The 23,377-nt window shown below is 41.1% G+C and overlaps 2 protein-coding genes across 4 annotated transcripts in view; both read right to left on the reverse strand.

Moving 5' to 3' along the window:
• The window catches only part of LOC311063964 (uncharacterized protein), a 13,334-nt gene extending 869 nt beyond the window's left edge, over window positions 1-12,465 (reverse strand). The window contains exons 1-8 of the mRNA XM_084083615.1: window positions 12,339-12,465; window positions 11,396-11,471; window positions 10,862-10,991; window positions 7,447-7,613; window positions 6,237-6,403; window positions 5,806-5,971; window positions 4,921-5,039; window positions 1-2,801 (exon numbers count right to left, since the gene is read on the reverse strand). The exon at window positions 1-2,801 is cut by the window's left edge and continues 869 nt beyond it. Coding sequence (XP_083939741.1) covers window positions 1,944-2,801; window positions 4,921-5,039; window positions 5,806-5,971; window positions 6,237-6,403; window positions 7,447-7,613; window positions 10,862-10,991; window positions 11,396-11,471; window positions 12,339-12,458 — 1,803 coding nt within the window. The 5' untranslated portion in view covers window positions 12,459-12,465 and the 3' untranslated portion in view covers window positions 1-1,943. The remainder of the gene's footprint in view (window positions 2,802-4,920; window positions 5,040-5,805; window positions 5,972-6,236; window positions 6,404-7,446; window positions 7,614-10,861; window positions 10,992-11,395; window positions 11,472-12,338) is intronic.
• Window positions 12,466-15,662: 3,197 nt separating this feature from the next.
• LOC311064771 (uncharacterized protein) lies at window positions 15,663-22,705 on the reverse strand. 3 transcript variants are annotated; one of them, XM_084084711.1, is made up of 8 exons: window positions 22,601-22,705; window positions 22,240-22,380; window positions 21,468-21,588; window positions 19,271-19,428; window positions 18,560-18,726; window positions 17,656-17,815; window positions 17,314-17,441; window positions 15,663-16,951 (listed from the first exon to the last, which is right to left on the reverse strand). In XM_084084711.1, exons 2-8 carry the CDS (start codon window positions 22,307-22,309, stop codon window positions 16,076-16,078), a joined length of 1,680 nt encoding a protein of 559 aa, XP_083940837.1. In that variant the 5' UTR covers window positions 22,310-22,380; window positions 22,601-22,705; the 3' UTR covers window positions 15,663-16,075. The 3 variants fall into 3 exon arrangements, with proteins under 3 accessions (XP_083940837.1, XP_083940835.1, XP_083940836.1); XM_084084709.1 differs by having other exon boundaries at window positions 22,228-22,380; XM_084084710.1 differs by having other exon boundaries at window positions 22,228-22,380; window positions 22,501-22,640.
• Window positions 22,706-23,377: the final 672 nt, after the last annotated feature.

Consider the following 23,377-nt stretch of genomic DNA (forward strand, 5'->3'; position numbering starts at 1 on the left):
TGTCACAGGGACTTACCCCCAATCCAACCTTTGATTCTGAGCGCCAAGCAGGGAGGCATTGGGTACCATTTTTATAGTCATTGGTATGACTCGGCCGTGGATTTAACCCTGACCTCCCAGTCTCAGGGCGGACACTCTAACCACAAGGCCACTGAGATAGTTTTCAAAGGACAACACTTAACAAATAACACTGATAAATTCTTTAAGAAACTTGGCTGCTTAGGTTTACGTAGGCTACTGTTGTTTTGCCAACACCTGGTGTGAATTCTCGAGACACAGTACCACAGTACACATTGGGGAAATGTTTTGTCAGATTTGGACCTGTATTTATCACAATAGAATGATAGAATTCAGGTTACAAATTGGCAAAAAAGTAATCAAAATAACAGCATTCAATGATGAAGATGACACCTTCACCTGGTTAAGTAGTTAATATTGCTTTAACTAGTAACCAAAGGCTCAGTGGGGTTTGTGGAGTCAAACATAATTTCCAAATTGTCATCCTCCAAAACAACCAAAGTGTAGCTCATGTATGCTGTAAAACATTGCTGTTTTTATCTTGCAATGCAACAGCTAATTTAAAATGTCACAAGTGTGTGCCTTACAGTTTCTTATTTCAGCTTTTATAAGCTGCACTTCTTTTGGATTCTATCCATCTTCTCATAGCCACAAGCCAAAGCATCATCATCATCATCATCCAATTATCATTTCATTCAAGACATGATTCTGAGGTCCATGCAATTATGTTCAACTCATCTGTGCTGAAATGTGCACCATTGCATGATGTTAATACACAGGTTTTCAAAGTGGGGGCACCAGGGGGCGCAATTAGAAAGGAGAGAAAAAAAAGGGGAAAAAAGAAACCCATAAAAATATACAATGCTGTGTATATATATAAAAAATACATAATTCACAATAAATCAAATTCATAACATTATTGTGCCAATATACGTTTTTACATTTAAAGCCACTTCGCAATAGGGGGCTGCAGCCAGAGGCTATGGCTATTTGGGGGTCCTTGGTATGTAAAGGTTTTAGAGCCTCTGTACTTCTAGAACAACTTGTATTGAATGTGCGAATCTGCCTTTTCTTGTCACTTTCAACCTGGTGTCCATATTCTGGGCATGTCATTACAAAAATGACAAAAACTGTCAGAAATGTTCAAAACATTTCTAACAGAGCTTATAGATCTGCTAGATCTGCATGACACCACTGTACGCATGACACCACTGTACGCTAAAATAGTGCTTAAGTAGTTAAACCATCAGGCGATAATGACAACCGCAAGGACCCCGCTGTCACCTAGAGTATTTTGGTTACATTTTTACATAATACTACAGTATGTACCTGCCTATCAATGACAACATAGTCCCTTCTCATGTAGGCCTATAGCTTCATACTTGGCATGAAACATATCAACAACTCGGGAATTCAACTGTGCGTCCGATTTAAGAGCAAATTGGGCGCTGGGTGAATACGGCCAAGCCAATTGTGTAACTGGACCAGAAATGTTTACAGCTTGTGTTGTGTGGAAGGTTCTGTCAAGGGAAGGTTTGCCAAAGAACCATTCCTTGACAGGTAGTAAACAACGGTGAAATAAGAGAGAAACAGTATATAATAACTAAATAATACTGACGCCAACACAAACAAACGATCATCTGGATGCTCTTGTGTTGCTAACAGACCAGATTAATATTGTGGCGGGTGGAAACCTTGTATGAGAGTTGAAATATGGAGATAAGAGGTTTCTGCCCGACAGCGACGATGTGATAGTTGATATGATGTTGTATGTAAACACATACTGTAGCTTCTGTTCTGAAACTTAAAGCAGTTATTTCACTTTAAAACACTTGTGTGGTCATTGTAACATCTACTCAGGCAGAGAGGCTTTAACTGCCCAACACTACCTGCTGTCTCACACTGCCTGAAGAAGTAACATCATCCTAACGCTTCATGTAACCAGAACACTCCTCATCCTCCTCCTCCTCTTCCTCGATAGCGGCCACGGTTTCCACAGCGACCTCCTCCATGGTGTCCGTCACCTCCCGTGAGGGCGGGAGGAGGGGAGCGGAGGCGTCGTCCGGGGCCTTCCCCTCTCCGTCAGAGGGAGGCGGCGCCGTGTCACGATTGACCTCCTCCGGCTCGTGTCCGCCGAACGTCAGGGACCAGAGGTTGACGCCCTGACCGCTGCCCTTTATCGCCACCTCCTCCACCTTCGTCTTCACCACCCCCGCAGTCAAAGCGTCCAAACCTTCCACGTGAGGCTGGAGCATCATCTCACACGCCCCCGATGAACCCCGTACTTTTGATTCCGGCAGGGGAACGGTACTCAAGACCGCCGGTGCGTGGCGGTCTGTGCCTACAGCTGGTTGGAGGTCTGTGGGTTGCGATCGGAGCGGCGACGTGGGGCGGAGGTGAGAGGAGTGGGTGTGGTCACGTACGCCATTGGACAACTCAAGCAGGAGCACAGTGTGTTGGTCTGAACTCACAGGCTCAAATGATGAAGACCGACCCGTCGGTGAGGATGAGGAGAATGAAGATGAGGAGCAGGGGGAGGGAGAGAGGGGCCCGCGACGCGATGTATAACCATCTCCTCCACTCCCCGACGGGCTCTCCTGCTTCGTTTCTCCATCATCATCATCATCATCGTGTCCTTCCTCTGACTGTCTGTTGTTGTTCCCTTTACCACCTGTAGAGGGCAACGCTGACTCAACAAGGATCAAGGATATGATACCGTCTAAAACGAATTGTGCCTCCTTTGGATGGAATTGCTCCTCCTTTGGATTGTTTGTAATGTCCATCTGAGAGAGAGAGAGAGAGAGAGAGAGAGAGAGAGAGAGAGAGAGAGAGAGAGAGAGAGAGATAAAGAAGAGAGAGGGGAGAGAGAGAAATAGGAGATAGATAAGAGAGAGAAAGAGATACAGATGGTTAGAGGAAGCTGAAGATGTTCATTTTATTTATAGTTACAATGACAGTCAGATGTACAGTTGCAGTTTGTTGCTGTTAAGAAGGGTCATGTTGCAGGCAGAGCCTGGTGTCACATACCTGATTTATTACAAGTTGCACACTGGGGTTGTGCACTGAAAATAGCAGATGTACAAGCTCACAATGCATCGCGCTGCAGCGCACTGTGAGTTTGCAGATCTGCTATTTTTGGTGCGCGACACCAGCACGCATATCTAATCGAATAAGTACAAGTCAGGCTTTAGAGAAAACCTAAGCACACCCAGCATTCACAGTGGTCAGCATGAAGGGAACCTTATGGTTCTCAAAAGGCCTGCTGCCTCAAAAGCCTCCCAGTGTCCATAATATATCCACTGTCCGAGTAGTTTACATGGCCATGCACTTTGCACACATCGAAAAATATTGAAAATGAAATGTAATTGCTGATTTGCGTTTGCATTTCACATGGCGGGAATATGCTTCTATAAGCTCTAGCATAATAGCGATCAAAGTGTGTGTGTGAAAGGAAATTAAGTACATTATCATGTATATTTAAAGCTGTAAATATTTACCCATTTCTAGTAATATTCTAAGATAGAAGAGACAGATTAGGTAGGAGAGAGGAGAGCGAGTCAGCAAAAGAACAATGAGAAAGTGTGAATATAGTTGAGATATTACAGTACATCACAACGATAACACAATGTTAGATGTCAATCCTACACAGGCTTATCTGCTAACCATCAACAATCACTCATTCGTCTAAAAACCTCAGCTCTGCGCTTACTGTTCAAAAACACTCGTCTATCTGAGAGGGGGAAAGCCCCCTTCATGGTTTATCTTCCCCCTGTGGTTTGACTTTTACCATTCAAAACAATGGAACATGAAACATCACCTGACTCGAATAGCAGCGCGGTCGGCTCTCAGTCGCATGAGAAAAAACACCACACACAACACACGCCAAGCTCGCCAACACCATCAATACCCGCACCCCCCCCCCCCCCCCCCCCAACACACACACACACACACACACACACACACACACACACACACACACACACACGTTTTAACGGCTCCTTGTCTGATTAAATTAGGGCCGCATTGCATTTGTGCTCTAATAGGGGATAATACCGAAGGTTATGAGTCAGATTTTGAAGCTTGAGATGTTGCTGGCGGATGGGAAACAAACCGCTGATGACCGCTGAGCCGCTGGAAAACCTCACATACATTGAAAAGAAAATTCCGATGAGTGGCATTTCTTTTAAAAAACCTTTTACATCTTTTTCTCCCCAATTTAATCATTGCCAATTCCCCAAGTGAATTGTCGCTGTTATCCCCTACTGTGATTGCTAAACGGTGTACCAGCGAACATTGGTGTGCCATGAGTCAAGTCCAGGTGTGCCTTCCGATTTTGTGACAACACATTATTGCAATATATTAATTCATAAAAAGTTATGAATTCATTTTTAATTGACTATTATCAGTACTGTGTGCACATTAACTACTTTTAACCCAGCTGGCATTCCTGTTTTGTGCATGCCATTATAGGTGAAAATATATTTTTTTAAACGTATGATTTTTGCACCAACAATAGCTAAAAAATAGCAGATCTACAAGCTCACAAAGCGTTGCGATGATCAGCACACCAGGAACATGCTTCCGTGTTCACTTCGGCACAGTAGTCTGTCAATAAAACTGATTGGAACAGTTGTTCACAGCGTAATTATTATTTTACTACCCCATCTTGTCATCTGTAGGAACTCTTGACTACCTTTACATTTTTGATACTTTTGGAAGCAGGTCAAACATTCTGGATGGCAATGCTATGTGATCGATTCCCAGAGCTACAGTGGAGGAGCAGTTTACAGGTATGGCTACCCCCCAGTGCTACCCCTGTATTCCTATAAAGTACCTAAACAATAAATAATGATCCCTGACCCATGGACACAAATGAACATGGCTGACAGAACCAGTACTCACCAGGTTACTTGGTAGCACCGTCTTCAGGCAGAGAAACCCGGTCCACCACAGCAGAACCAAACCCACTATAATACACACCACCAACGCACACAGCAGCGACGGCGCCACAATCTCTATAGCTGTGGAGAGAGAGGCCCATATATTAAATACACATATGAGGACAAAGACACAACACACAAAACACAGGCGTGTTGGTGACATACTCCTGCCAGTGCCCTTGAGCAAGGCACTGGTCTAAGAGTCTGAAGTTATGTTCCATATGCAAGAGTGAAAAGCAAGTTAAAAGCCCTATTTTTACTTTGGCTTTTCAAAAATAGCCAACCTACAAGGCAGGGCTGGGCAATATGGACAAAATCAGATAACATGATATGTTTGATCAAATACTGTACTTCGATATTGATATTGACAATAACAATAGTATTGTGGGCCTGTATATTGGTGTTTTTTGATAAATAATCATCAGAAATGCCTATACAATAACTAAGTGGGTAAAGGAAAATAACAAAAGAGCTAGAACAGGATGCATTTTCATATTGTTTATTTGCGTCACCCCTGGTGTGTAATGACCTTTAAACACTTAAACCCTAGTTGACCAGGGTTACCCGGGGCTCTACGCTAGGTCCGCTCCTTTTATTCTGCACCAAATCTCTTGCCCGAAAATAGCGGATCTACAAGCTCACAATGCGCTGCAAGCTTTTAAAGCTGCTATTCTCACCGAATGTTCACCACAGAAAGAATAGGTATGCTAGGGTTCATGTGGTTAACACCTCATAGTGAAGAAGATGGGTAAATACATAGGACAAATCAAGTCATGTATCTGCAAATTACAAAATACAACAACAACTAAACTAATTATTATTATTATTATTGTTATTAAACACCCACCACTTCCTGGAGGCAGGGCAGTGGTGAAGGCACACACAGGTTGGCTGCTGTAGTTGGATTTTCTATCCAGATATTCGTCAACGAAACTGACAAACACACAGTACTGTCTGCCTGAAGCCAGGTCCGTCAGATTGTGACCCTTCAGACCTTCCGTTTTCTGATCGAACTGAGCACACACAAAACAATTAAGGTTTAACAATACTTTCACAATAGACATAATATACGGAATACAGATATTTATTATGTGAACTACGCATGCACGCACGCGCGAACGCACTACCAAAAGGTATCATCCTTTAAATGTCTTGCAGAATTTTACCGCAAACAGAAAAGTTACATTAAAGCTGCTTATTTGTAATTATTCTTTTTCCCATTTCTTTATAAAGCATTATTTTATTTATTCTAGTCCTGTCTAGCTGTGTGTGTGTTACCGTTGCTGGTTGTGATCTGCTGTTGTGGTCTGCTGTGGTCTGGACCTTCAGACGGTAATGTAGGGTCTGGTAGATGTCCCTGAGGCGTTCCTCTGGAGGCTGCAGATCCACACATAAAGACCTAAGCCCACAGGGAGCCACCGTCAGCAGGGGCTGCTCCATCTCCGCTGGAACAAACGCCAAGGAAACACAATCCATTTGTATGGATGTTGGAACACGCTACGTTGTGAGCTCGTACATTGACGACGGCAGTTTGGATAACGTCAATTGATCAACCACTTAAGCCCTATTTTACACTTTGTCATATGACGGTGTCAAGCTAAAATAGCAGAACTACAAGCTCACATCGTGCTGCACCGCAAGACTTTTGAGAAGATTTTTTTTATAAAAGTGACATGCCCAAAATAGGGACACCTGGTTGAAAGTCGTTACACCAAGTGCAACGACACTTTGGTAGAAGTTTGGGTTGTGTAGTTACCTTGCCATGGTGTAACTCAAATGGTTGGCGAGATAATTCAAAATATGTTCCTCATTGACTTACATTGTACACGTACAGTGAAACAGCTCTCAAAGTCAGGAAGTTATAAAAAAGGACAAAAAAGAAAAAACAGCACAAGGTTTTGTGATGTTCTATATTTGCAAAATCAGCATTATTTGCGTTTGTTTAGGGACTAAAAGAGTGCCTTTGAGAGCCGTTTCACTACATAATGTAATCAATGAGGACCTTTTGAATTATACATTTTTTGATATCCCGCCCACCTTTACGTCATGTTGTAGCTACACAACCCAAACCTCTACCAAAGTGTCCCTGCACTTTAAAGTAACAGCCTGGCAAGAATAGGCCTGTCACAATTATTACATAATCGCCTAATGGCAATTATTTGAGATAATTATTTTGCATAATCGCTTACAACGATGTTGTAAGCTTGTAGATAAACTATTTCCGCTATATATATTTTAAGTATAAAATTATTAAATGTCACTTTATATATTTAATCCCTGCGCTTTTTTTTTATTATGAAGCCTAAAAGGTTAAACAGAAATACAATTTGTATTTCTATGTTCCAATGCCAAAAACACAGTTAAATCGTTCATCGCAATTAGTTGTAAGACAATTAATCGTTAACTTAAATGTTGTAATCGTGACAGCCCTAGACATGTGTACTGTCTGTCTGTCTGCCGCTGTTGAAGGGGGTCTATTGACACTTACTCTCTTTGAGGGGCACAAAGCCGGGGTGTTGGAGTGGTTCTGAGACATTGGACCCAAGGCCGGCTTCGATCTGTGTGTAATACACCTTTTTGTGGTCAGGGAAATGCTCTGTCAGGTTACAGAGCAGTGGGCTCCGCACACGTTCACAGACCAACACCCAGTCGCCCCTAGAATACAAAAGAATAGAATTAATAGAACACTATTGTTGCTGTCGGGTGGAAACCTTCTACTGTTTGTAAAAAAATGTTACTTTACAGGAAATGGAAAAAAGAACCTGTGTTCCAATGGATGCAAAGTAGTTATTATTTAGTCACAAGTTGTTAATGCTTTTCATTGGTTAAATATTGATAAAAACCCACATACATACTTAACCACTTTCAACCTGGCCTCTCTATTTTGGTGTGACATATTGTGAACTTGTAGATAGGTAGCTATTTTTGTCATTTTAGTGAATATATATATATATATACTGTACGACAGCAGCGGTATATAATTTCAAATCACAATAATCATATTAGTTCATTTGAGATAAATACTGTATATCTATTATCTAAGTAAAAGTTGGGGCAAGCGACAGCATGCCCCTTCGACACACACACGCATGCACGCACACACGCACGCACGCACGCGGCGAGTCAAGCAGTATTCAGGACTCACATGGGAAGTACAGATCAGCCACTAAGATCTCTTGTGGTGTAATGTGGTGTGCAATGTGTTTGTTGAAATATGTATGTGTGTGTGTGTGTGTGTGTGTGTGTGTGTGTGTGTGTGTGTGTGTGTGTGTGTGTGTGTGTGTGTGTGTGTGTGTGTGTGTGTGTGTGTGTGTGTGTGTGTGTGTGTGTGTGTGTGTGTGTGTGTGTGTGTGTGTGTGTGTGTGTGTGCGCGCTTACAGAGCCATGTGGGTTAGTTGCTGTGATGACTCACTAAAAACCAAACCAGTTGATCTGACACAATGGATGAATAAGTGTCTCATGAGTCATGACATACAGTACGGAGGTATTTCACCTGCTGCCCTGCCTTCAGCACACAATCTACTTTCAACCTGGCATCCCTGTTTTGTGCAATCCCCAGATTTTCAACAATAGCCCATTGGTTATTCATTGTATGGCGAAGTATACAGGGCTCATGAACCCTAGCATTCATTCTGGGCATGTCATAATAGGCGAACATTTGGCTGAAATTGGCGATATAAGCTCACAAAGCGTCGCAGTGTGACGCATAGTTAGCTTTTAGATTTTCTTTTCAGTGAAGAGATTTGGTGTAGAGGGAAAAGGGAGGGGGCCAAGTTAGTGGCTAATCAAATGGGCAATTATATTACAGTGTACTAGTCGATACCCGGGGATGTGAGTACTCAAAGTATTTGCAGACTTTGGATTATGCGCTGTGTACACAGAATATCAGGGATGAAAATCAACTTAACATTTACAAAACAGTTTTACCCAACACAATCTAAGGGTCACCAAAATGTAAAGATTTTCATCAGAAACACCCGTCTTTCGTTATGGTGACTGATATTGTCCTTCTAATATGTGAGGAGACCGTATTTTTTTTATTTTTTATTAAAACAAATTAAATACAATAAAAAAATAAAAAAGTAATGGAAAAAACACGGCCCCCTCACGTATTAGGAGGGCAGTATGAGTCACCAACACCAAGGACGGGTGTTCTTGATGAATCTAACATGGTTAAAATGGAGTTAGAAATTACAACGGGTTTGTACAGGAAGCGGGCGTGTCTACTGAATCAAGCAACTTCAAAACTGTCTGGGGGGCTCACAAAAGCCTGAGTAGACAGACAGACACACACACACACACACACACACACACACACACACACACACACACACACACACACACACACACACACACACACACACACACACACACACACACACACACACACACACACACACACACAGTGTTGTCATTCACAGAGAGAGACGCTTTTCTCAGCAGCTGGCTCGCCTCGTTTCTCAACATGTAAATACTTGAAAGACAACGTAGTCCATGTTCGGCGATGTTCGGCAACACAGCCAATCTATATGCTGATTTTGGGTTATGCGCTCGGTATGCATAGTTACAATTTTGGACAGTGATTTAATCCTACTGGCGTGTGGTGTGTGTGTGTGTGTGTGTGACAAACCGATCATTTACCACCCCGACATGGAATTGTTCCCACCCACAACCATGAGAAGCGCTGTATCAGCTTAGCTATGTGTGCTAATAACACAACATGGATTCAAACAGTGCACATGTCAATGTGCGTGCTAGTGCTATGGAGATATCCAAAGCGCCCCCATATTATTTTGGGGGGTCCCCAGATGATTAGCTTAATATGCAACATTGTTTTATCACTCAATCAATAAAAAAAACAAAAACAACATACAGTATAAGTGTAATATACACTATACAGGGTATCTGCAAATTTCTATGGTTTCAATTTAAGGACTTTTAAGACCTTTTTAATGCCAAATTGGCCAAATACTACATAAGAAATAGGCAAACATTGTGAAAATAGCTGAACTACAAGCTCACAACGCCTCGCACTGTGAGGACTTGTTTCCATTGTGGTGCTATGTATTGACATGAACCCTAACATCCCTATTCTGAGGACAAACATTCAGCAAAAATAGCAGATCTACAGCTTGTACGCAGATCGAAGAGATTTGGTGTAGAGGGACCAAGTATAGATCCATTGGGGACCCTATACTGTAGGGAAAAAGCACCCTAGACAGGCAGAGTGTAAGCACACTCTGCACAAAGCTGTCAAAGAGAAGTTGCAGTTGGCTTTTGAGGTTTCCTCTTCGTTGTGTGCAACTGGGTCATACCAATTACAGTTGGTCAGGTTGCAAAAATATGAAAATGGCTCATTGGCTTTTGACAAAGTATCAGTGTTGAAAAAAAAAACTCACATCTGCTCTGAAACATTTGTATGTGCCAGAAAACATGTGTGATGGTACTTAGAATGCCTTATTATTCATGCAAAAACAACCACCATACTGCTAGCACAAAATATGTGCCAAACATTTTGTCCAAACAAATATAACTATATAAGCAAAGAGAAAAAAAAGGGGAAATGTTTAAAGATCTATTGCTCATTTTTTAACTGAGGATGCATAGCTGGGCTTATTAATAGACGTGAGGTTTTTTTTAAGCATTAAGAGCTGTTATATAATTAAGGTTCATTTTTTTTTGTCCTTTAAAATAGGATTTTGTGGGAGTGCCTGATCTCTTTCTGTATCTCTCTGACACACACACACACACGCACGTGCACACTCGCACACACACACACACACACACACACACACACACACACACACACACACACACACACACACACACACACACACACACACACACACACACACACACACACACACACACACACACACACACACACACACACACACACCTACCATCCAGAGTGGACTGAAACATTGTAGTATGTGTCTGGAGGAGTGTCTGGTCCAGGCTTCCAGGTCACCAGATGTATGAACTTTTTGGAGGTCAGTGTCAGATTGTTCGGCTTAGGAAGTACACTCATGGCTGCAACACATCAGTCAAACATTAGGAAGTACACTAATAGCTGCAACACATCAGTCAAACATTAGGAGGTACCCTCGTGGCTGCAACACATCAGTCAAACATTAGGAAGTACCCCCATGGCTGCAACACATCAGTCAAACATTAGGAAGTACAGTAATAGCTGCAACACATCAGTCAAACATTAGGAAGTACACTAATGGCTGCAACACATCAAACATTAGGAAGTATACTTGTGATCAGACACCAGCAGTTAAGTGTTTTCCGTATAAATCAACACTGAGGATTTTACTGTGCAAATCCAAACACATTCAATAAAATGTATCCACAAAGTTTTGCACAATAACCATGAATAACCCTAATGTGTCATACAGCTATGGAACTCATATATATATACACCCACTCACCTGTGAGTACCTGCAGTAACCATGAGAGCATCCAGATGACATTGGTCATGACCGTGACATATTCTCCATTGTTGAGCTGAGTGGCCAAAATAAAAGAATACAATCATAATACAATATATAGATATATTTTGATTATATACCTAAATTCATTTTTACAAATGAGGGCCAAATACACACACATATGTATATATATTCTACTACTGCAACAAAACTTGTGACATATCCATCCAGTCATTTTGGGGATAAACAAGAAGGGTACATTTTTCTTTATTTTCCATTTTTTTTTACTTTGTCATGTGGACAGTAATCAACAGTGCTGTCCTCAATCTACAACCCCGCCCACGGCCACCACCACCAAGGCACAGTACAGGAGCTTAGCACATCCACCCACACTTAACACAACAAAACAAAAATAAAATAAAACTAGACAAAAACAAAGGGAGGGGAGGGAGGGGAAAAAAACAAAAAAAGTACTTGTGCATGTTAATTCATGTACTTTACATAATTTCCAACCATTTTCCAAAGTATACATTTATTTTATTTTGCATTTATTTCATTTCTTTTTTTTTTTTTTTTTTTTTACATTTTAGAGAAAAACTGTCAATTTAACGTTGAGGTGCCCACGAGGTTTATCATGCCCACTGGATCAGCCTGTGTCCGTTTGGTAGCAGCTAGCTAACGGTAGCTCTTTAGTGAGTTAGAGGGAACTCACTAACGCTCTGAACCAGAGCTAAGCTAACGGTAACCCCACAGTAGCCTACATTGATAGGGATGTAGGGATGTGTTTTGCTATTAGCTAATAGCCTATCTTAATTAAATAAACGAAAAGCCAAAAAGTGTTGGTGTAAAGAAATAAAGTGGTCCCGTATGAAGCAGATCTACACTGATCTGTATTCTGTACTTCAGTTAAGTTGTCTATTTAAGACAACTTGTCTTAACTCACCGTAACTTCAGCATGTTGTTTCCTGCCGAGATTGTTGTTGACCAACGTTGCCACATTATGAGAGAGAAATAAGCCACCAGGTCTAGGAAAACAAGCCCAAAAGAACAACTTATGCCACATATGAGCACTTTAAACATGTATCCATGCTAGTAGATCTGCAATATTCAAAAACTCTTGCAATAAAATGTGGAATATTTGGAATATTTTTGAAACATTCTAAGTAACAGCACAAAGCTAGCTGTGGCACACATCTAGTTTTGTGCTGTTACTTAGAATTTTTCATGAAAGATATTTGAGAACCATTGGTTTAAATAATAATTACAATGTTTGGAAGCAAGCCTAAATAAGTAAGTACACTCAGAAACAAGCCCAAAAACACCCAACCCTCAAACTTACAAGTAGCCTACAAGCAACTTTACAGAAGAATGAGCACAAAGTCGCTTACAGTATAATAAGCAGACATGGCAACGCTGTTGTTGACATAGGGAACGTTATTGCCAGGAAACTGGCAGTTAACTGTAAGGCAGGTCAATTGTGATCATGACACAAGCATAACCGGTTATTATATTATTATCACAGTTTATGAATGAAAAAGGCTGTTGTAACTTGTATTGATGTAATTTGTATGTGTTCATTGATGATTTAGTTGACGAGTGGTGGTAAGTGTATCATTACACCTGGGTAAAACTGAATCCATTCTCTTTGGGTCTAGTGTTAACCTCAGCAAGGCTGAAAGCTTCACAATTAAAGCAAAGTGGGTGATGATGTCATCACAAGAAAAGATGAAATTACCTACCTTGGTTCCATCTTAGAGGCAAACCTTTCCGGTGACAAAATGGCAGCAAGAGTCAGAGTCATCAAAAAGGTCAACCAAAGTACACGTTTATTTTTATAGAATTTCCTCTCTAGTCAGTAAGAATACCTTGAGGATTCTTACAGGGGCCCTCATCCAAGGTCATTTTGATTATGCATGCTCCTCATGGTACCACAACACCACTAAGGCCTTAAAAATAAGGCTCCAGACATCCCAAAACAAACTAGTAAGGCTACTTCTTGGCCTTAAACATACAACAACCCCTGCTCATTTTGCTAGGGTCGGATGGCTCAGGGTTGAGGTCAGAGTACAGCAACTTGCAATGGGCCTGGTCTACAAGATACACCACAACATTGGGATACCCATGTACCTACCTACATATTTGAAAAACGTAAATGACGTCCGCAATCACAACACCAGAGGCAGCTCCACTGATCATGTCCAACCCAGATTTGGCACAAACAAGGGGTTGAACTCGTTCTCCTGTTATGCAAAAATGTGGAATGACCTACCAAAGGTAGTAAAGGAGTGTAAAACCCTATTCACTTTCAAAACTGCCCTAAAAAATACCTTCAGGAGGCTGCAATTCGAAACTGGCCCGTCAAACTCATAACTACCCGCCCCCCCTCGAACTGTTTACTGTACATATTTTTAGTTATTTTTGTTTTTCTTACTTTTAAAATGTTCATATGATGTTCTGCATAGTAGTGTATATCTGTCTGTTTTTTAATGTCTCCATGAATTGAGTTAGTGGGGATCTCATTTGAAAAAGCCATTGTGGCTTTTATGAGCAATCCATTTTAACTGACCTTGTATTGTAAACTGTACTTCCATGTGCTTTTTCTCTGCAATCTTCTAAATAAAGTATTCAATCAATCAAACAATTCTAATTATGCAGAATATCCCATCTCAAGCGTTCAAATGTATACACATCTTTTGAAAATAACAGATCTGCAAGCTCACAATGCGTCGCATCGCAACACATTGTGAGCTTGTAGATCAGCTATTTTCAAATGGCCGAAATACGTATAGGGCTGAAGTGGTTAATGTATGTTTTGTAATAATAATCAAAAACTACGAAGTAACTATTAACTAAAGTTTTCAAATAATTGTAGTGGAGTAAAAGTACAATATTTGGCTCTGAGATGTAGTGGAGTAGAAATAAAAGTATTGGAAATTGGAAAGTACAAATATCACAAAATTGTACTTAAGTACAGTACTTGAGTACATGTACTTAGTTACTTTACAACACTGGAACTACTAAAGCAGTAATGTGGGTTGTAGGCAAGTCCTCGTTGACACAGCAATCACAAACGAAGATAAGGCAAATAATTACCCTATGCTCGAGGGATGGTAGGAAGTCATGTGATCTAGTAGAAGTGCAGTCAGAGGGTTTAGTTATTCACATCTGCAGGCTTGCAGAGGAGCTCAGAAGTGGTTTTCAAAGTGGGGTCCGGACTGGGGCCCCCATGCTTTGAGTGGGTTGCAGGGGGTCCCCAGCAAAATGGGTTAACATAACATTAAGAACCCTATATACATCTGCTATAAAAATAATAATTGAAAAGAAAACTCTTGTATGGGGGTCCCTGGCACAACATTATTTTCAGATGGGGGTCAAATACATTAAATTAAAGTGATGTGTTGTTTGTAATTTCTTACTCCCCTACAACAAAACTATGTTCCAAATATGTTTTACTTGTAATCAAATACAAAACATGTTAGTTTTGACCACAATGTGTTGATGAATGAGCTATTGTCTCATGGATGTAAATTAATTGTCGTCAGCCAAGACACACACACGCACACGCACACACACACACACACACACACACACACACACACACACACACACACACACACACACACACACACACACCCACACACAGGCAAGCAAGCGCTCATGCACGCACACATACTGTATGTACTGTATAGGCCTGTATAGTAGGCCTGCATAGATAGTATACATATACAGCCATTACATACTTTTACTAATCATAAAAAAGAAAAATAATCAATAGCAACTGCTGAATAAAACTTGGTAAAATATAGAAATAGAACTTTATTACACAGTAATAAATATCATCAAGAATGTGTTGTCAGCCTAGCCCTAGATATATACACATATTTACACAATATTTGCATTTCTGCTGGTAAGACAAAACCAGACTTGTTAGGCAGGAATGTATTGATATCCATGCATACAGATTACAAATACACACGCAAACGTTATACATAAATGATATGCCCTATAAAAACAGTAGAATTATTATGCCCTATATACACAGTAAAATCATTAGTGTTAATTAGAGGTTCAACAGTTCATCAAACTAATCGATTTAACCCATTCAGACCTGAGGCGATTCTTTAAAAAAATCTAAATCCTAACAGTTTTTGGAAAAAAAAAAAAAATGTTTGAAAGATTTTTCAAAAATAGCAGATCTACAAGCTTGTAGCGCGGCACTCGGTGCCGCGCTACAAGCTTGTATATCTGCTATTTTTGAATAGCCAAAGTAATCTAAAGTGACACAGATGCGTTCCAGGTCTTAATGTTAATCGATAAAAAAAAACAATAATAAATTATATTTATAATTTGGCATTCGCATTTGTCATTCTAGGCAAAAATGTCAAAAAAAATGTCACAAAAAGTGAATAACTTATCTGCAAGTTCACATGTCACATCATGACGCATACAAGCTGAGCTTGTTATTTTCACTATTTTTAGTCAATTGTAAAAAAAAGAAGGAAAAAAAAGTATTCAAAAAACAAACTTCTCGATGATTTGATTAATCCAAAACTATATTGATAGACTAATTGCTAAATAATCAATAGCTGCAGCACTAGTGTTAATTTATACATTTGTACACTGTGAGTTAAATGAACACTGATGATTTTACTGTGCACATGCAAATTTACATGATCAGAATTATTGACGTAACATGTAGTCTGAGAACTCTTCCTCTTCCTCTGTTTCAGAGTTTGTCTCTGTAGACCCTGCGTCAGCTGCTTGTCTGTCAACATATCCATTCTGTGGGTCAGTCTCTGTAAGTAGAGCTTTCAGAGTCCCATCGCCAGACAGCGTTTCCCTTTGTGCTCCTGTGTCTCCTGAAGTCCTCGGTGGCGAGTCTGTGGGGAGTAATGGCTGCTCGTCACACAGTCTCAGAAAGTCATTGGCACTCTGTGCTTCATCATATTCCTCCTCATCTTCCTCCTGTGACCCCAGGGTCAGCGAGAACAAATTCACATTGTCTTCCTCATGTGACCCCAGGGTCACCGCAAACAGATTGACGTGGCCAGAAGAATTCTCGCCACCGTTCTGCTCCCCTTCCTCTCTCGTCTCCTCCGCTTCCTCAATTGCTTTTCCTGCATGTCCCAGAATTCCTGGCTGGTCAAGATCAGGCTCGGAATACAAGACCGTTGCCATTCCACCGTTGCCCTCTGTGATTTGGCCATGACCCCCTGGCTCCGCCCCCGGCTCCACCCCCTCAGCCGCCAACTCAACGACGCCCCTCAAACTCCCACAGCCCCTCCAGATGGCGGCGGCGGGCACACCCGGTCCCGATGTATTCTGGGAGTCTGAGTCCAAGTCAGAGCTTGCACCTGAGGAGAGTTCCGCCGCTCCGCCGACAGTCGCTCTGCCGCTCTGTATGTACAGGCCATCTTCCTCCTCTAGCTCCATGTTGGGTCCTAGTGGTCTGCGATTGGTTGCCATCATCTGCTGTTCAGGATCTGATAGAATAGAGACCGAGTCGGGGGTGGTCCTCTCTGGGGTCAGGAAGTATCTAGTAATTAAATCACTCTCCTACACACACACACAGAGGAAAGGGCACAGTAGTAAAATTAATTCAGTTGTAGTTAAAGAACATATGTTTTTTAAGCTTAGATATTATACTGACCGCTGGATGAAGTCAATATGACAATTTGTTTCACTGTCGATTTGGCTGCTTTACGCGAGCGACAAAAAATAACCAGCCGCATATTGTGGAATCACAATATGCTAGTGGAATCACAAGCATTGAATGGCAGCGACCAGGTGTGGCTGCCGGGTTGTGGCCTGAACGTGATGACAACGTGCCCGGGGGAATAAGAAGTTAGGGGCAGGCTGTCAGTCCACGTGGGCCCAGGTTCAGTCTGGTCTTAAGTGAATATTAGGTTTTTCCTCACCTGTAAGAATACGGGGAGGTGTTGCAGTCTGCAGAGGAAACCAGTGTAGTACAGACACGAGAAGAGAAGAACCAGGACACCTCCACCCACCACCAGGATGGATGCTAGTGTAGATACTACTGCAGGACCTACGAGCACGCATACGCACACGCACACACACACACACACACACACACACACACACACACACACACACACACACACACACACACACACACACACACACGCACACACAATCTTGCTTTTCACATTTGTATCTACTGTATCTGTTCTTCTGTAGAATGGTAGTTGTAGTATCAGCACAGTACTTAGAAGTATTTAGTAAGTAGACATCATACTGACCTCTGCTTGGCTCCAGTCTGCTGGTGTAATCACATTTCCATTCTGAGGGCGAACTGTGCTTATTGACTGTGATCATGGGTTTTACTTTGATGCAGTATTTCACCCCAGCATCCAGGTTCTTAACACGATAACTGGTGTTTCTTGTATCTTGCTCTGTCACCTGCAAAAACAAACTAAACAAATTACCCCACAAAACTCTAAACTGTGTTGCTAGCATTATCTTGTAAGGAAGTGATTATTCTATTGATTACTGTCAATTAATTGAATAATTGAGAAGCATGTTTAGTTTTTTTTGCTTATTAACGAATCAACATGAAAAAATAAATCGAATTGTTTTTTATAATAAACTAAATTGATTAGTGTGATTAAAAATCTTTTATACTTTGTCATACAATGGTGTCACACAAAAAAAGCGAAAATAGCAGATCTACAAGCTCACAATGAGTTAAAAAATCAATACATGATTTTATTAAAATTGATCATTTTTTGTAATCAATTCAATTGATTGCTTTGATTAACTCTTGCACGCACCCCTAGCAGATTCACTTGATAAGATGATTCTGCCCATTATCTCGTTATTATGATATGGGCCTTGATCATGATCAATTGAGCCAGTATGCCACTATGTTTCACAGATATAAAGCAATCTGAAATGCAGTCAAGCTGGTTATATAGTTTCGTAAGACCCAAACAGACATATAATTAGAGAGATTTACGCAGATTACCAATACGTTTAAATAGATCAAGGAGTCAGACTGGGCCACAGAATGTGTCCCTCCGACTATTGCTAATTCTAAAGTCAGGCACATTGCGTTAGATCAAATTAATCAGTCGATCAACCTGACGAGTTTACAAGTATAGAGAGTTTATGTGGTTAAATGTTAAACATGAACAGATTTCTTACCTTTTCCTCAGACTCTTTTCTACAGTAGATTCTGAATGAAAATGCATACAACTTTTGGATGTCATTGTCAGGTATAGTTGAGTCATTGTCAGCCTTAGGCATTGAAATGTGCAGCTGGATACACGTCCCACATCCTGCTACTGACAGCATCGGTGGACTTATGATAGCTGCACACAAACACACAGTTACACAATGTTATTGAAGTGTTATAGATCAAACAATCTGTCAGTCTGCCTGTAGCTATCTATGAATTACAGGATTTGTGTGTGTGTGTCTGATTGTCCTTATCCACATATCTTGAGAACGATTCATCCGATCAACTTCACAGGTGTTTTGCAGAGGACCTACCCAGGAAGTGCAATGTCGAGTGTGAAGCTGACCAGATGAGCAGTTCTCCAGAACCAGGCTGCTCTGAACAGTTCGCATTCTGAATGGTGGCCAGGCCCTGAACAGGCACTGCAATATTGTGTATTGAATTGGGGGTGTAGGGCCTCTGGTAACTTCCGTAGAGTAGGAACAGTATGGATATTGACTTCAGTATGACAGCCATAGAGAGGAGCAACAGTCTTTATTCTGTGTTTTCTGATTACATCTGTGAGCATAGACTACTAGTAATAGTAGTAGTAGTAGTAGTAGTAGTAGTAGCATCCAATACAAATCAAGCTAGTAAACAAATGTTAACTATTTAGTGAAAGTGTTGCGTTGACCTACTGTCAGCGGAGGGATAGAAGGTGTAAGATTTGGACTCTGGAGACGTGGACATGTTGAGAGACGCCTGGACAGACAGCCTGTACGTCCTCGAATGGCGCAGCTCCAGCTTCCTGCTGGTGCTGTTGGATGGTTCGAACTTCTTGGTCCTATTGTTGATTCTGTACAAAGACAAACAATTATGGAAGTGAAAACTTCAAAACTTATTTACACCCCATCATAGGAATGGATGTGGTCTATTTCTGTAAGAAAGATAGATAGATAGATTGATAGACAGACAGACAGACATACAGACAGAGATACGGAAGCACATAGCATTTAAGATTCATTATGTTTCAAAGCAGAAGAAAAAAAGATCAGTATAATTTGTTATAATATTATTATGGATTATGGTAAAATGATTAGGCTACATATAGATTCATTTTCATTTATGGTATGTGGATGCGTTGCAACTTTTTGCACCTTATATCGATTGTCTAACCTCTTGCACATACTTGCTGCTATGTGGACCTTCTGATGCGTTGCCACTTTTTTGCAGCTTATGTTTAACCTCATGTACAAACGTGCTGCTATGTGGACCTTCCCGAATTCCCACGCGTTGCCACATTTTGCAGCTTATGTCTAACTTAATGTATACTGTACTTGCTGCTTTTTTATACTGTGTATGTACTGTACATGTTTAATTTTTATTTTAACATGTTTACTATGTTTTCTCCTTACTCTCCCTCTCTACTTTCTTTCTTAAAACTAATGATGGAGCTTGAACAAAAACTAAATTCACCCACTCTTACACCTGTAAACCTGTGATGTGACAATAAAACCTGCACCTTCTAGGCATTTTCACACCCAACTAAACTCACTATACAGCGCACACACACACACACACACACACACACACACACACACACACACACACACACACACACACACACACACACACACACACACACACACACACACACACACACACACACACACACACACACACACACACACACACACACACAATTCCATCAAGAGTGGTGGTTGATTTAAAAGGGCAGCTTATTGTTCAGTTCCTGTCTCCAGTCATTCTAAGACATTATGTGGTCACAGCTGTATCAATGCCCCTGCTCAGCTAACGGATGGAAACTTTAACCACTGTTACACAAAGCGTGTGACAAGGACAGGTGAAAGTCACAGCTTGAGGGGTAAAAAAAGAACTCTGTCAAATGTTCCACCAAAAACATAAGCGAGGAACACGTTACGTGATTGAGATGAATTTATGTTGCTTGACAGAAAAAGGTGTTTCAGTTGAAATGATATTGTTTGCGGGGGAGTCTGGGGGGCGTAGGGGTAAAATACTTGCCCACCACCATGGAGAATGGGGTTCGATTCCTCCACAGTGCCCCTGGCTTGGCCAGGCGTGCCAATGAACACCACTTGTTGGGTTTTGGAAGGTGGGAAGCTGGCGGGGGTTTGCGTGCTTTGCTGCTGCACCAGAGCAGTGTTTCACAAACAGTGGGTCGGGATCCATCTTTGGATCGCGGACCCATGTTTAAGGATCGCAAGTAAATTATTAAATATCAATGATTCTCAACATTTCTAACGAGAAACGTGTGTTCAGCTGCTTATTGATTGTTTATTCAGACAGACAGATGACAGGAATTCTATCCAAGGTCAACAGGAATGTGTGTGGATCTTATCGACCGTATCGACAGGCAATGAATACATTTACTTACAGTAGGGTATATCCATACATTGAATAATGGTGTTTGTAATCCTAGAGAGGACTGAGTTTTTCCTTGAGAAGTAGTTACTTCTTCCAATAACACAAAATTCCAATTGCCACTCAGAATACATTTTCAATTTTAATACGGCATTTATTTATTTTCTTTACTTTTAGGAAATGTATTTGCATAATTTGAAGCAATAAAATGGCCCGGGATGGGCCATTGGGCCATAGTGTTACGATACACAGCACTGTGTGTCTAATAAACCTGTACAGTCCTGCTATCTCACTCACTTATAATCCATAATAATAAAAGGTGTTGCCTCTTACAGGTCCAACGTCCAACCAACACTATGGAATACAGTAACAGCACACTCTGAAACATCGACACAAGTGGTTCCCAAACAGTGTGTCGAGGCACACCAGTGTGTTAAGGGAGCTAGGATACCCACTGAATACATGGACAGACAGACAGACAGACAGACAGACCTGCGGTAGACAATGTACTGCGTCCCTGGTGGCGTTCCCGGCCCTGGGTCCCATGTGAGAACATGGTGGAAGTTTGTGGAGTTGACTTTTGGGTTGACTGGAGCAGGCAGGGAGCTCAGGGCTGGACAGACACAACACAGAAGAGAACACACACTCACGTTAGGGCTCACAAGCTTGTAGATCTTCTATTATCCTTATTTTTGCAGGCCGCTGTTGTGCGACAAAGTATAAAATAACACTTAATTGGTGAATTGATTGGTTGTATGTGTTTTCCCCCTTATTATTCAATTAATCAAATAATCAATTTATAGAATAATCGCTGAGGAGATAATCGATAGTTGCAGAACTATAAAATAGCTATCCAACCAGACCAATACTCCGAATGCAAGTCGATGTGTGATAGGATTCGAGCTTGAAGCTTCAATTCTGTTTACTGTTTAAAGCAGGGGTGGGCAGCATGTTTTCCCATGCTGACTTCAAATAAAGTGAGCAGAGGACCACACATTGCACCTTACAAATCATGCACCAAAACCATATGTATCTAAGCTATTTTACACTGCCCATGTTGATATCTGACCAGTTTCTTTCTGTTTCTTTTTTTTTTTTGGTTACACCTGGAAACCCGTGATGTGATGATAAAGTTGTGTGTGTGTGTGTGTGTGTGTGTGTGTGTGTGTGTGTGTGTGTGTGTGTGTGTGTGTGTGTGTGTGTGTGTGTGTGTGTGTGTGTGTGTGTGTGTGTGTGTGTGCGTTTGTCTTACCAGCTGTCTGACCACTATAACATCGTATCATCATCATCATCATCATCAGATAGCAGGTGATCAGGGAGTGTTTAATTGTCATCTCTTCTCATTCAACAGCACAGAGTGGTTCTCCCCTCCGTCTGCAGACAGCATATCCGTTGCTGGCAGTGTCTGATAAAAGGAAACAGGGTGTATTCATGCAATAGATAGATATCGTACTGTAAAGCCATGGATCACAAGACGGTCATCTAATATGTGACAGACAGTCATGTATCAGGGCTAGATACTTACTGTATAGCAGCCTATTAATAAGCAGTGAAAAATAAAGTGGCAAATAATCCATTTAATGACACATCATCGATAAGAAACTCTCTCAAAGATATTACTGTACCGTGGCAGACAGCCTCGCTGTTGTGTTTTGTCCTAAAAACATGAAGTGAAAGTCCTGTGACGGACAGAACGATACCAGCTCTACTGTCTGTCTGTGCTGTCTGTCAAGTCCTACCTCTATGGTCAAGTCTGATACTGACAGACAATAAGAACACATCCGGTTGTGGACTTCAAAATAAAACTAATTCTGGCATCTCTCTCCCCCTCTCTCTCTCTCTGAGTCTCTCTCTCTCTCTCTCTCTCTCTCTCTCTCTCTCTCTCTCTCTCTCTCTCTCTCTCTCTCTCTCTCTCTCTCTCTCTCTCTCTCTCTCTCTCTATCTCTCCTTTGTGATTAAAAGCTGTGGTGCCAAAAGTATTGGTATCAAAATGTACTTAAATCACCAAAAGTAAAAGTACTCATTGTGCAAAATCTCACATGTCTCACAAGTTTTCCGCTTTTTCAAATGTATAAAAATATTTTTGGAAATAGAGAGCTCACAGCATTGCGATATGAGCTTGTATCGGCTATTTTCAAATGGCTGAAATGGTTAATGTATGTTTTGTAATAATAATCAAAATCTCCAGTAAAGTAAAAACAAAACTACCTCAAAATTGTACTTAAGTAGCCTACAGTACTTTAGTAAATGTAGTCAGTTACTTTACAAAACTGGTAATCATTCATTCTTTTGAACGTTTTATTGTGAAGGCACATGTAATAGTGTTGTTCTGTGATCACTTTAGATGCCGTTTCACTACGTCACCCAACCCGGGGGTTTCTTACAATCACGTGCTGATCGGG

Source organism: Gymnoscopelus microlampas (genome assembly GCF_963454915.1).
Source record: "Gymnoscopelus microlampas genome assembly, chromosome: 17".
Lineage (NCBI taxonomy): Eukaryota > Metazoa > Chordata > Actinopteri > Myctophiformes > Myctophidae > Gymnoscopelus > Gymnoscopelus microlampas.

Coding starts and splice junctions, on each gene's coding strand:
- LOC311064771 (XM_084084709.1), bottom strand. CDS start 22,309: ATGACAATTAAACACTCCCTGATCACCTGCTATCTGATGATGATGATG. Junction 21,589..22,227: donor TTATAGTGGTCAGACAGCTG/GTAAGACAAACG, acceptor GTGTCTGTCCAG/CCCTGAGCTCCCTGCCTGCT. Junction 18,727..19,270: donor CTTCTATCCCTCCGCTGACA/GTAGGTCAACGC, acceptor GTTTGTGTGCAG/CTATCATAAGTCCACCGATG.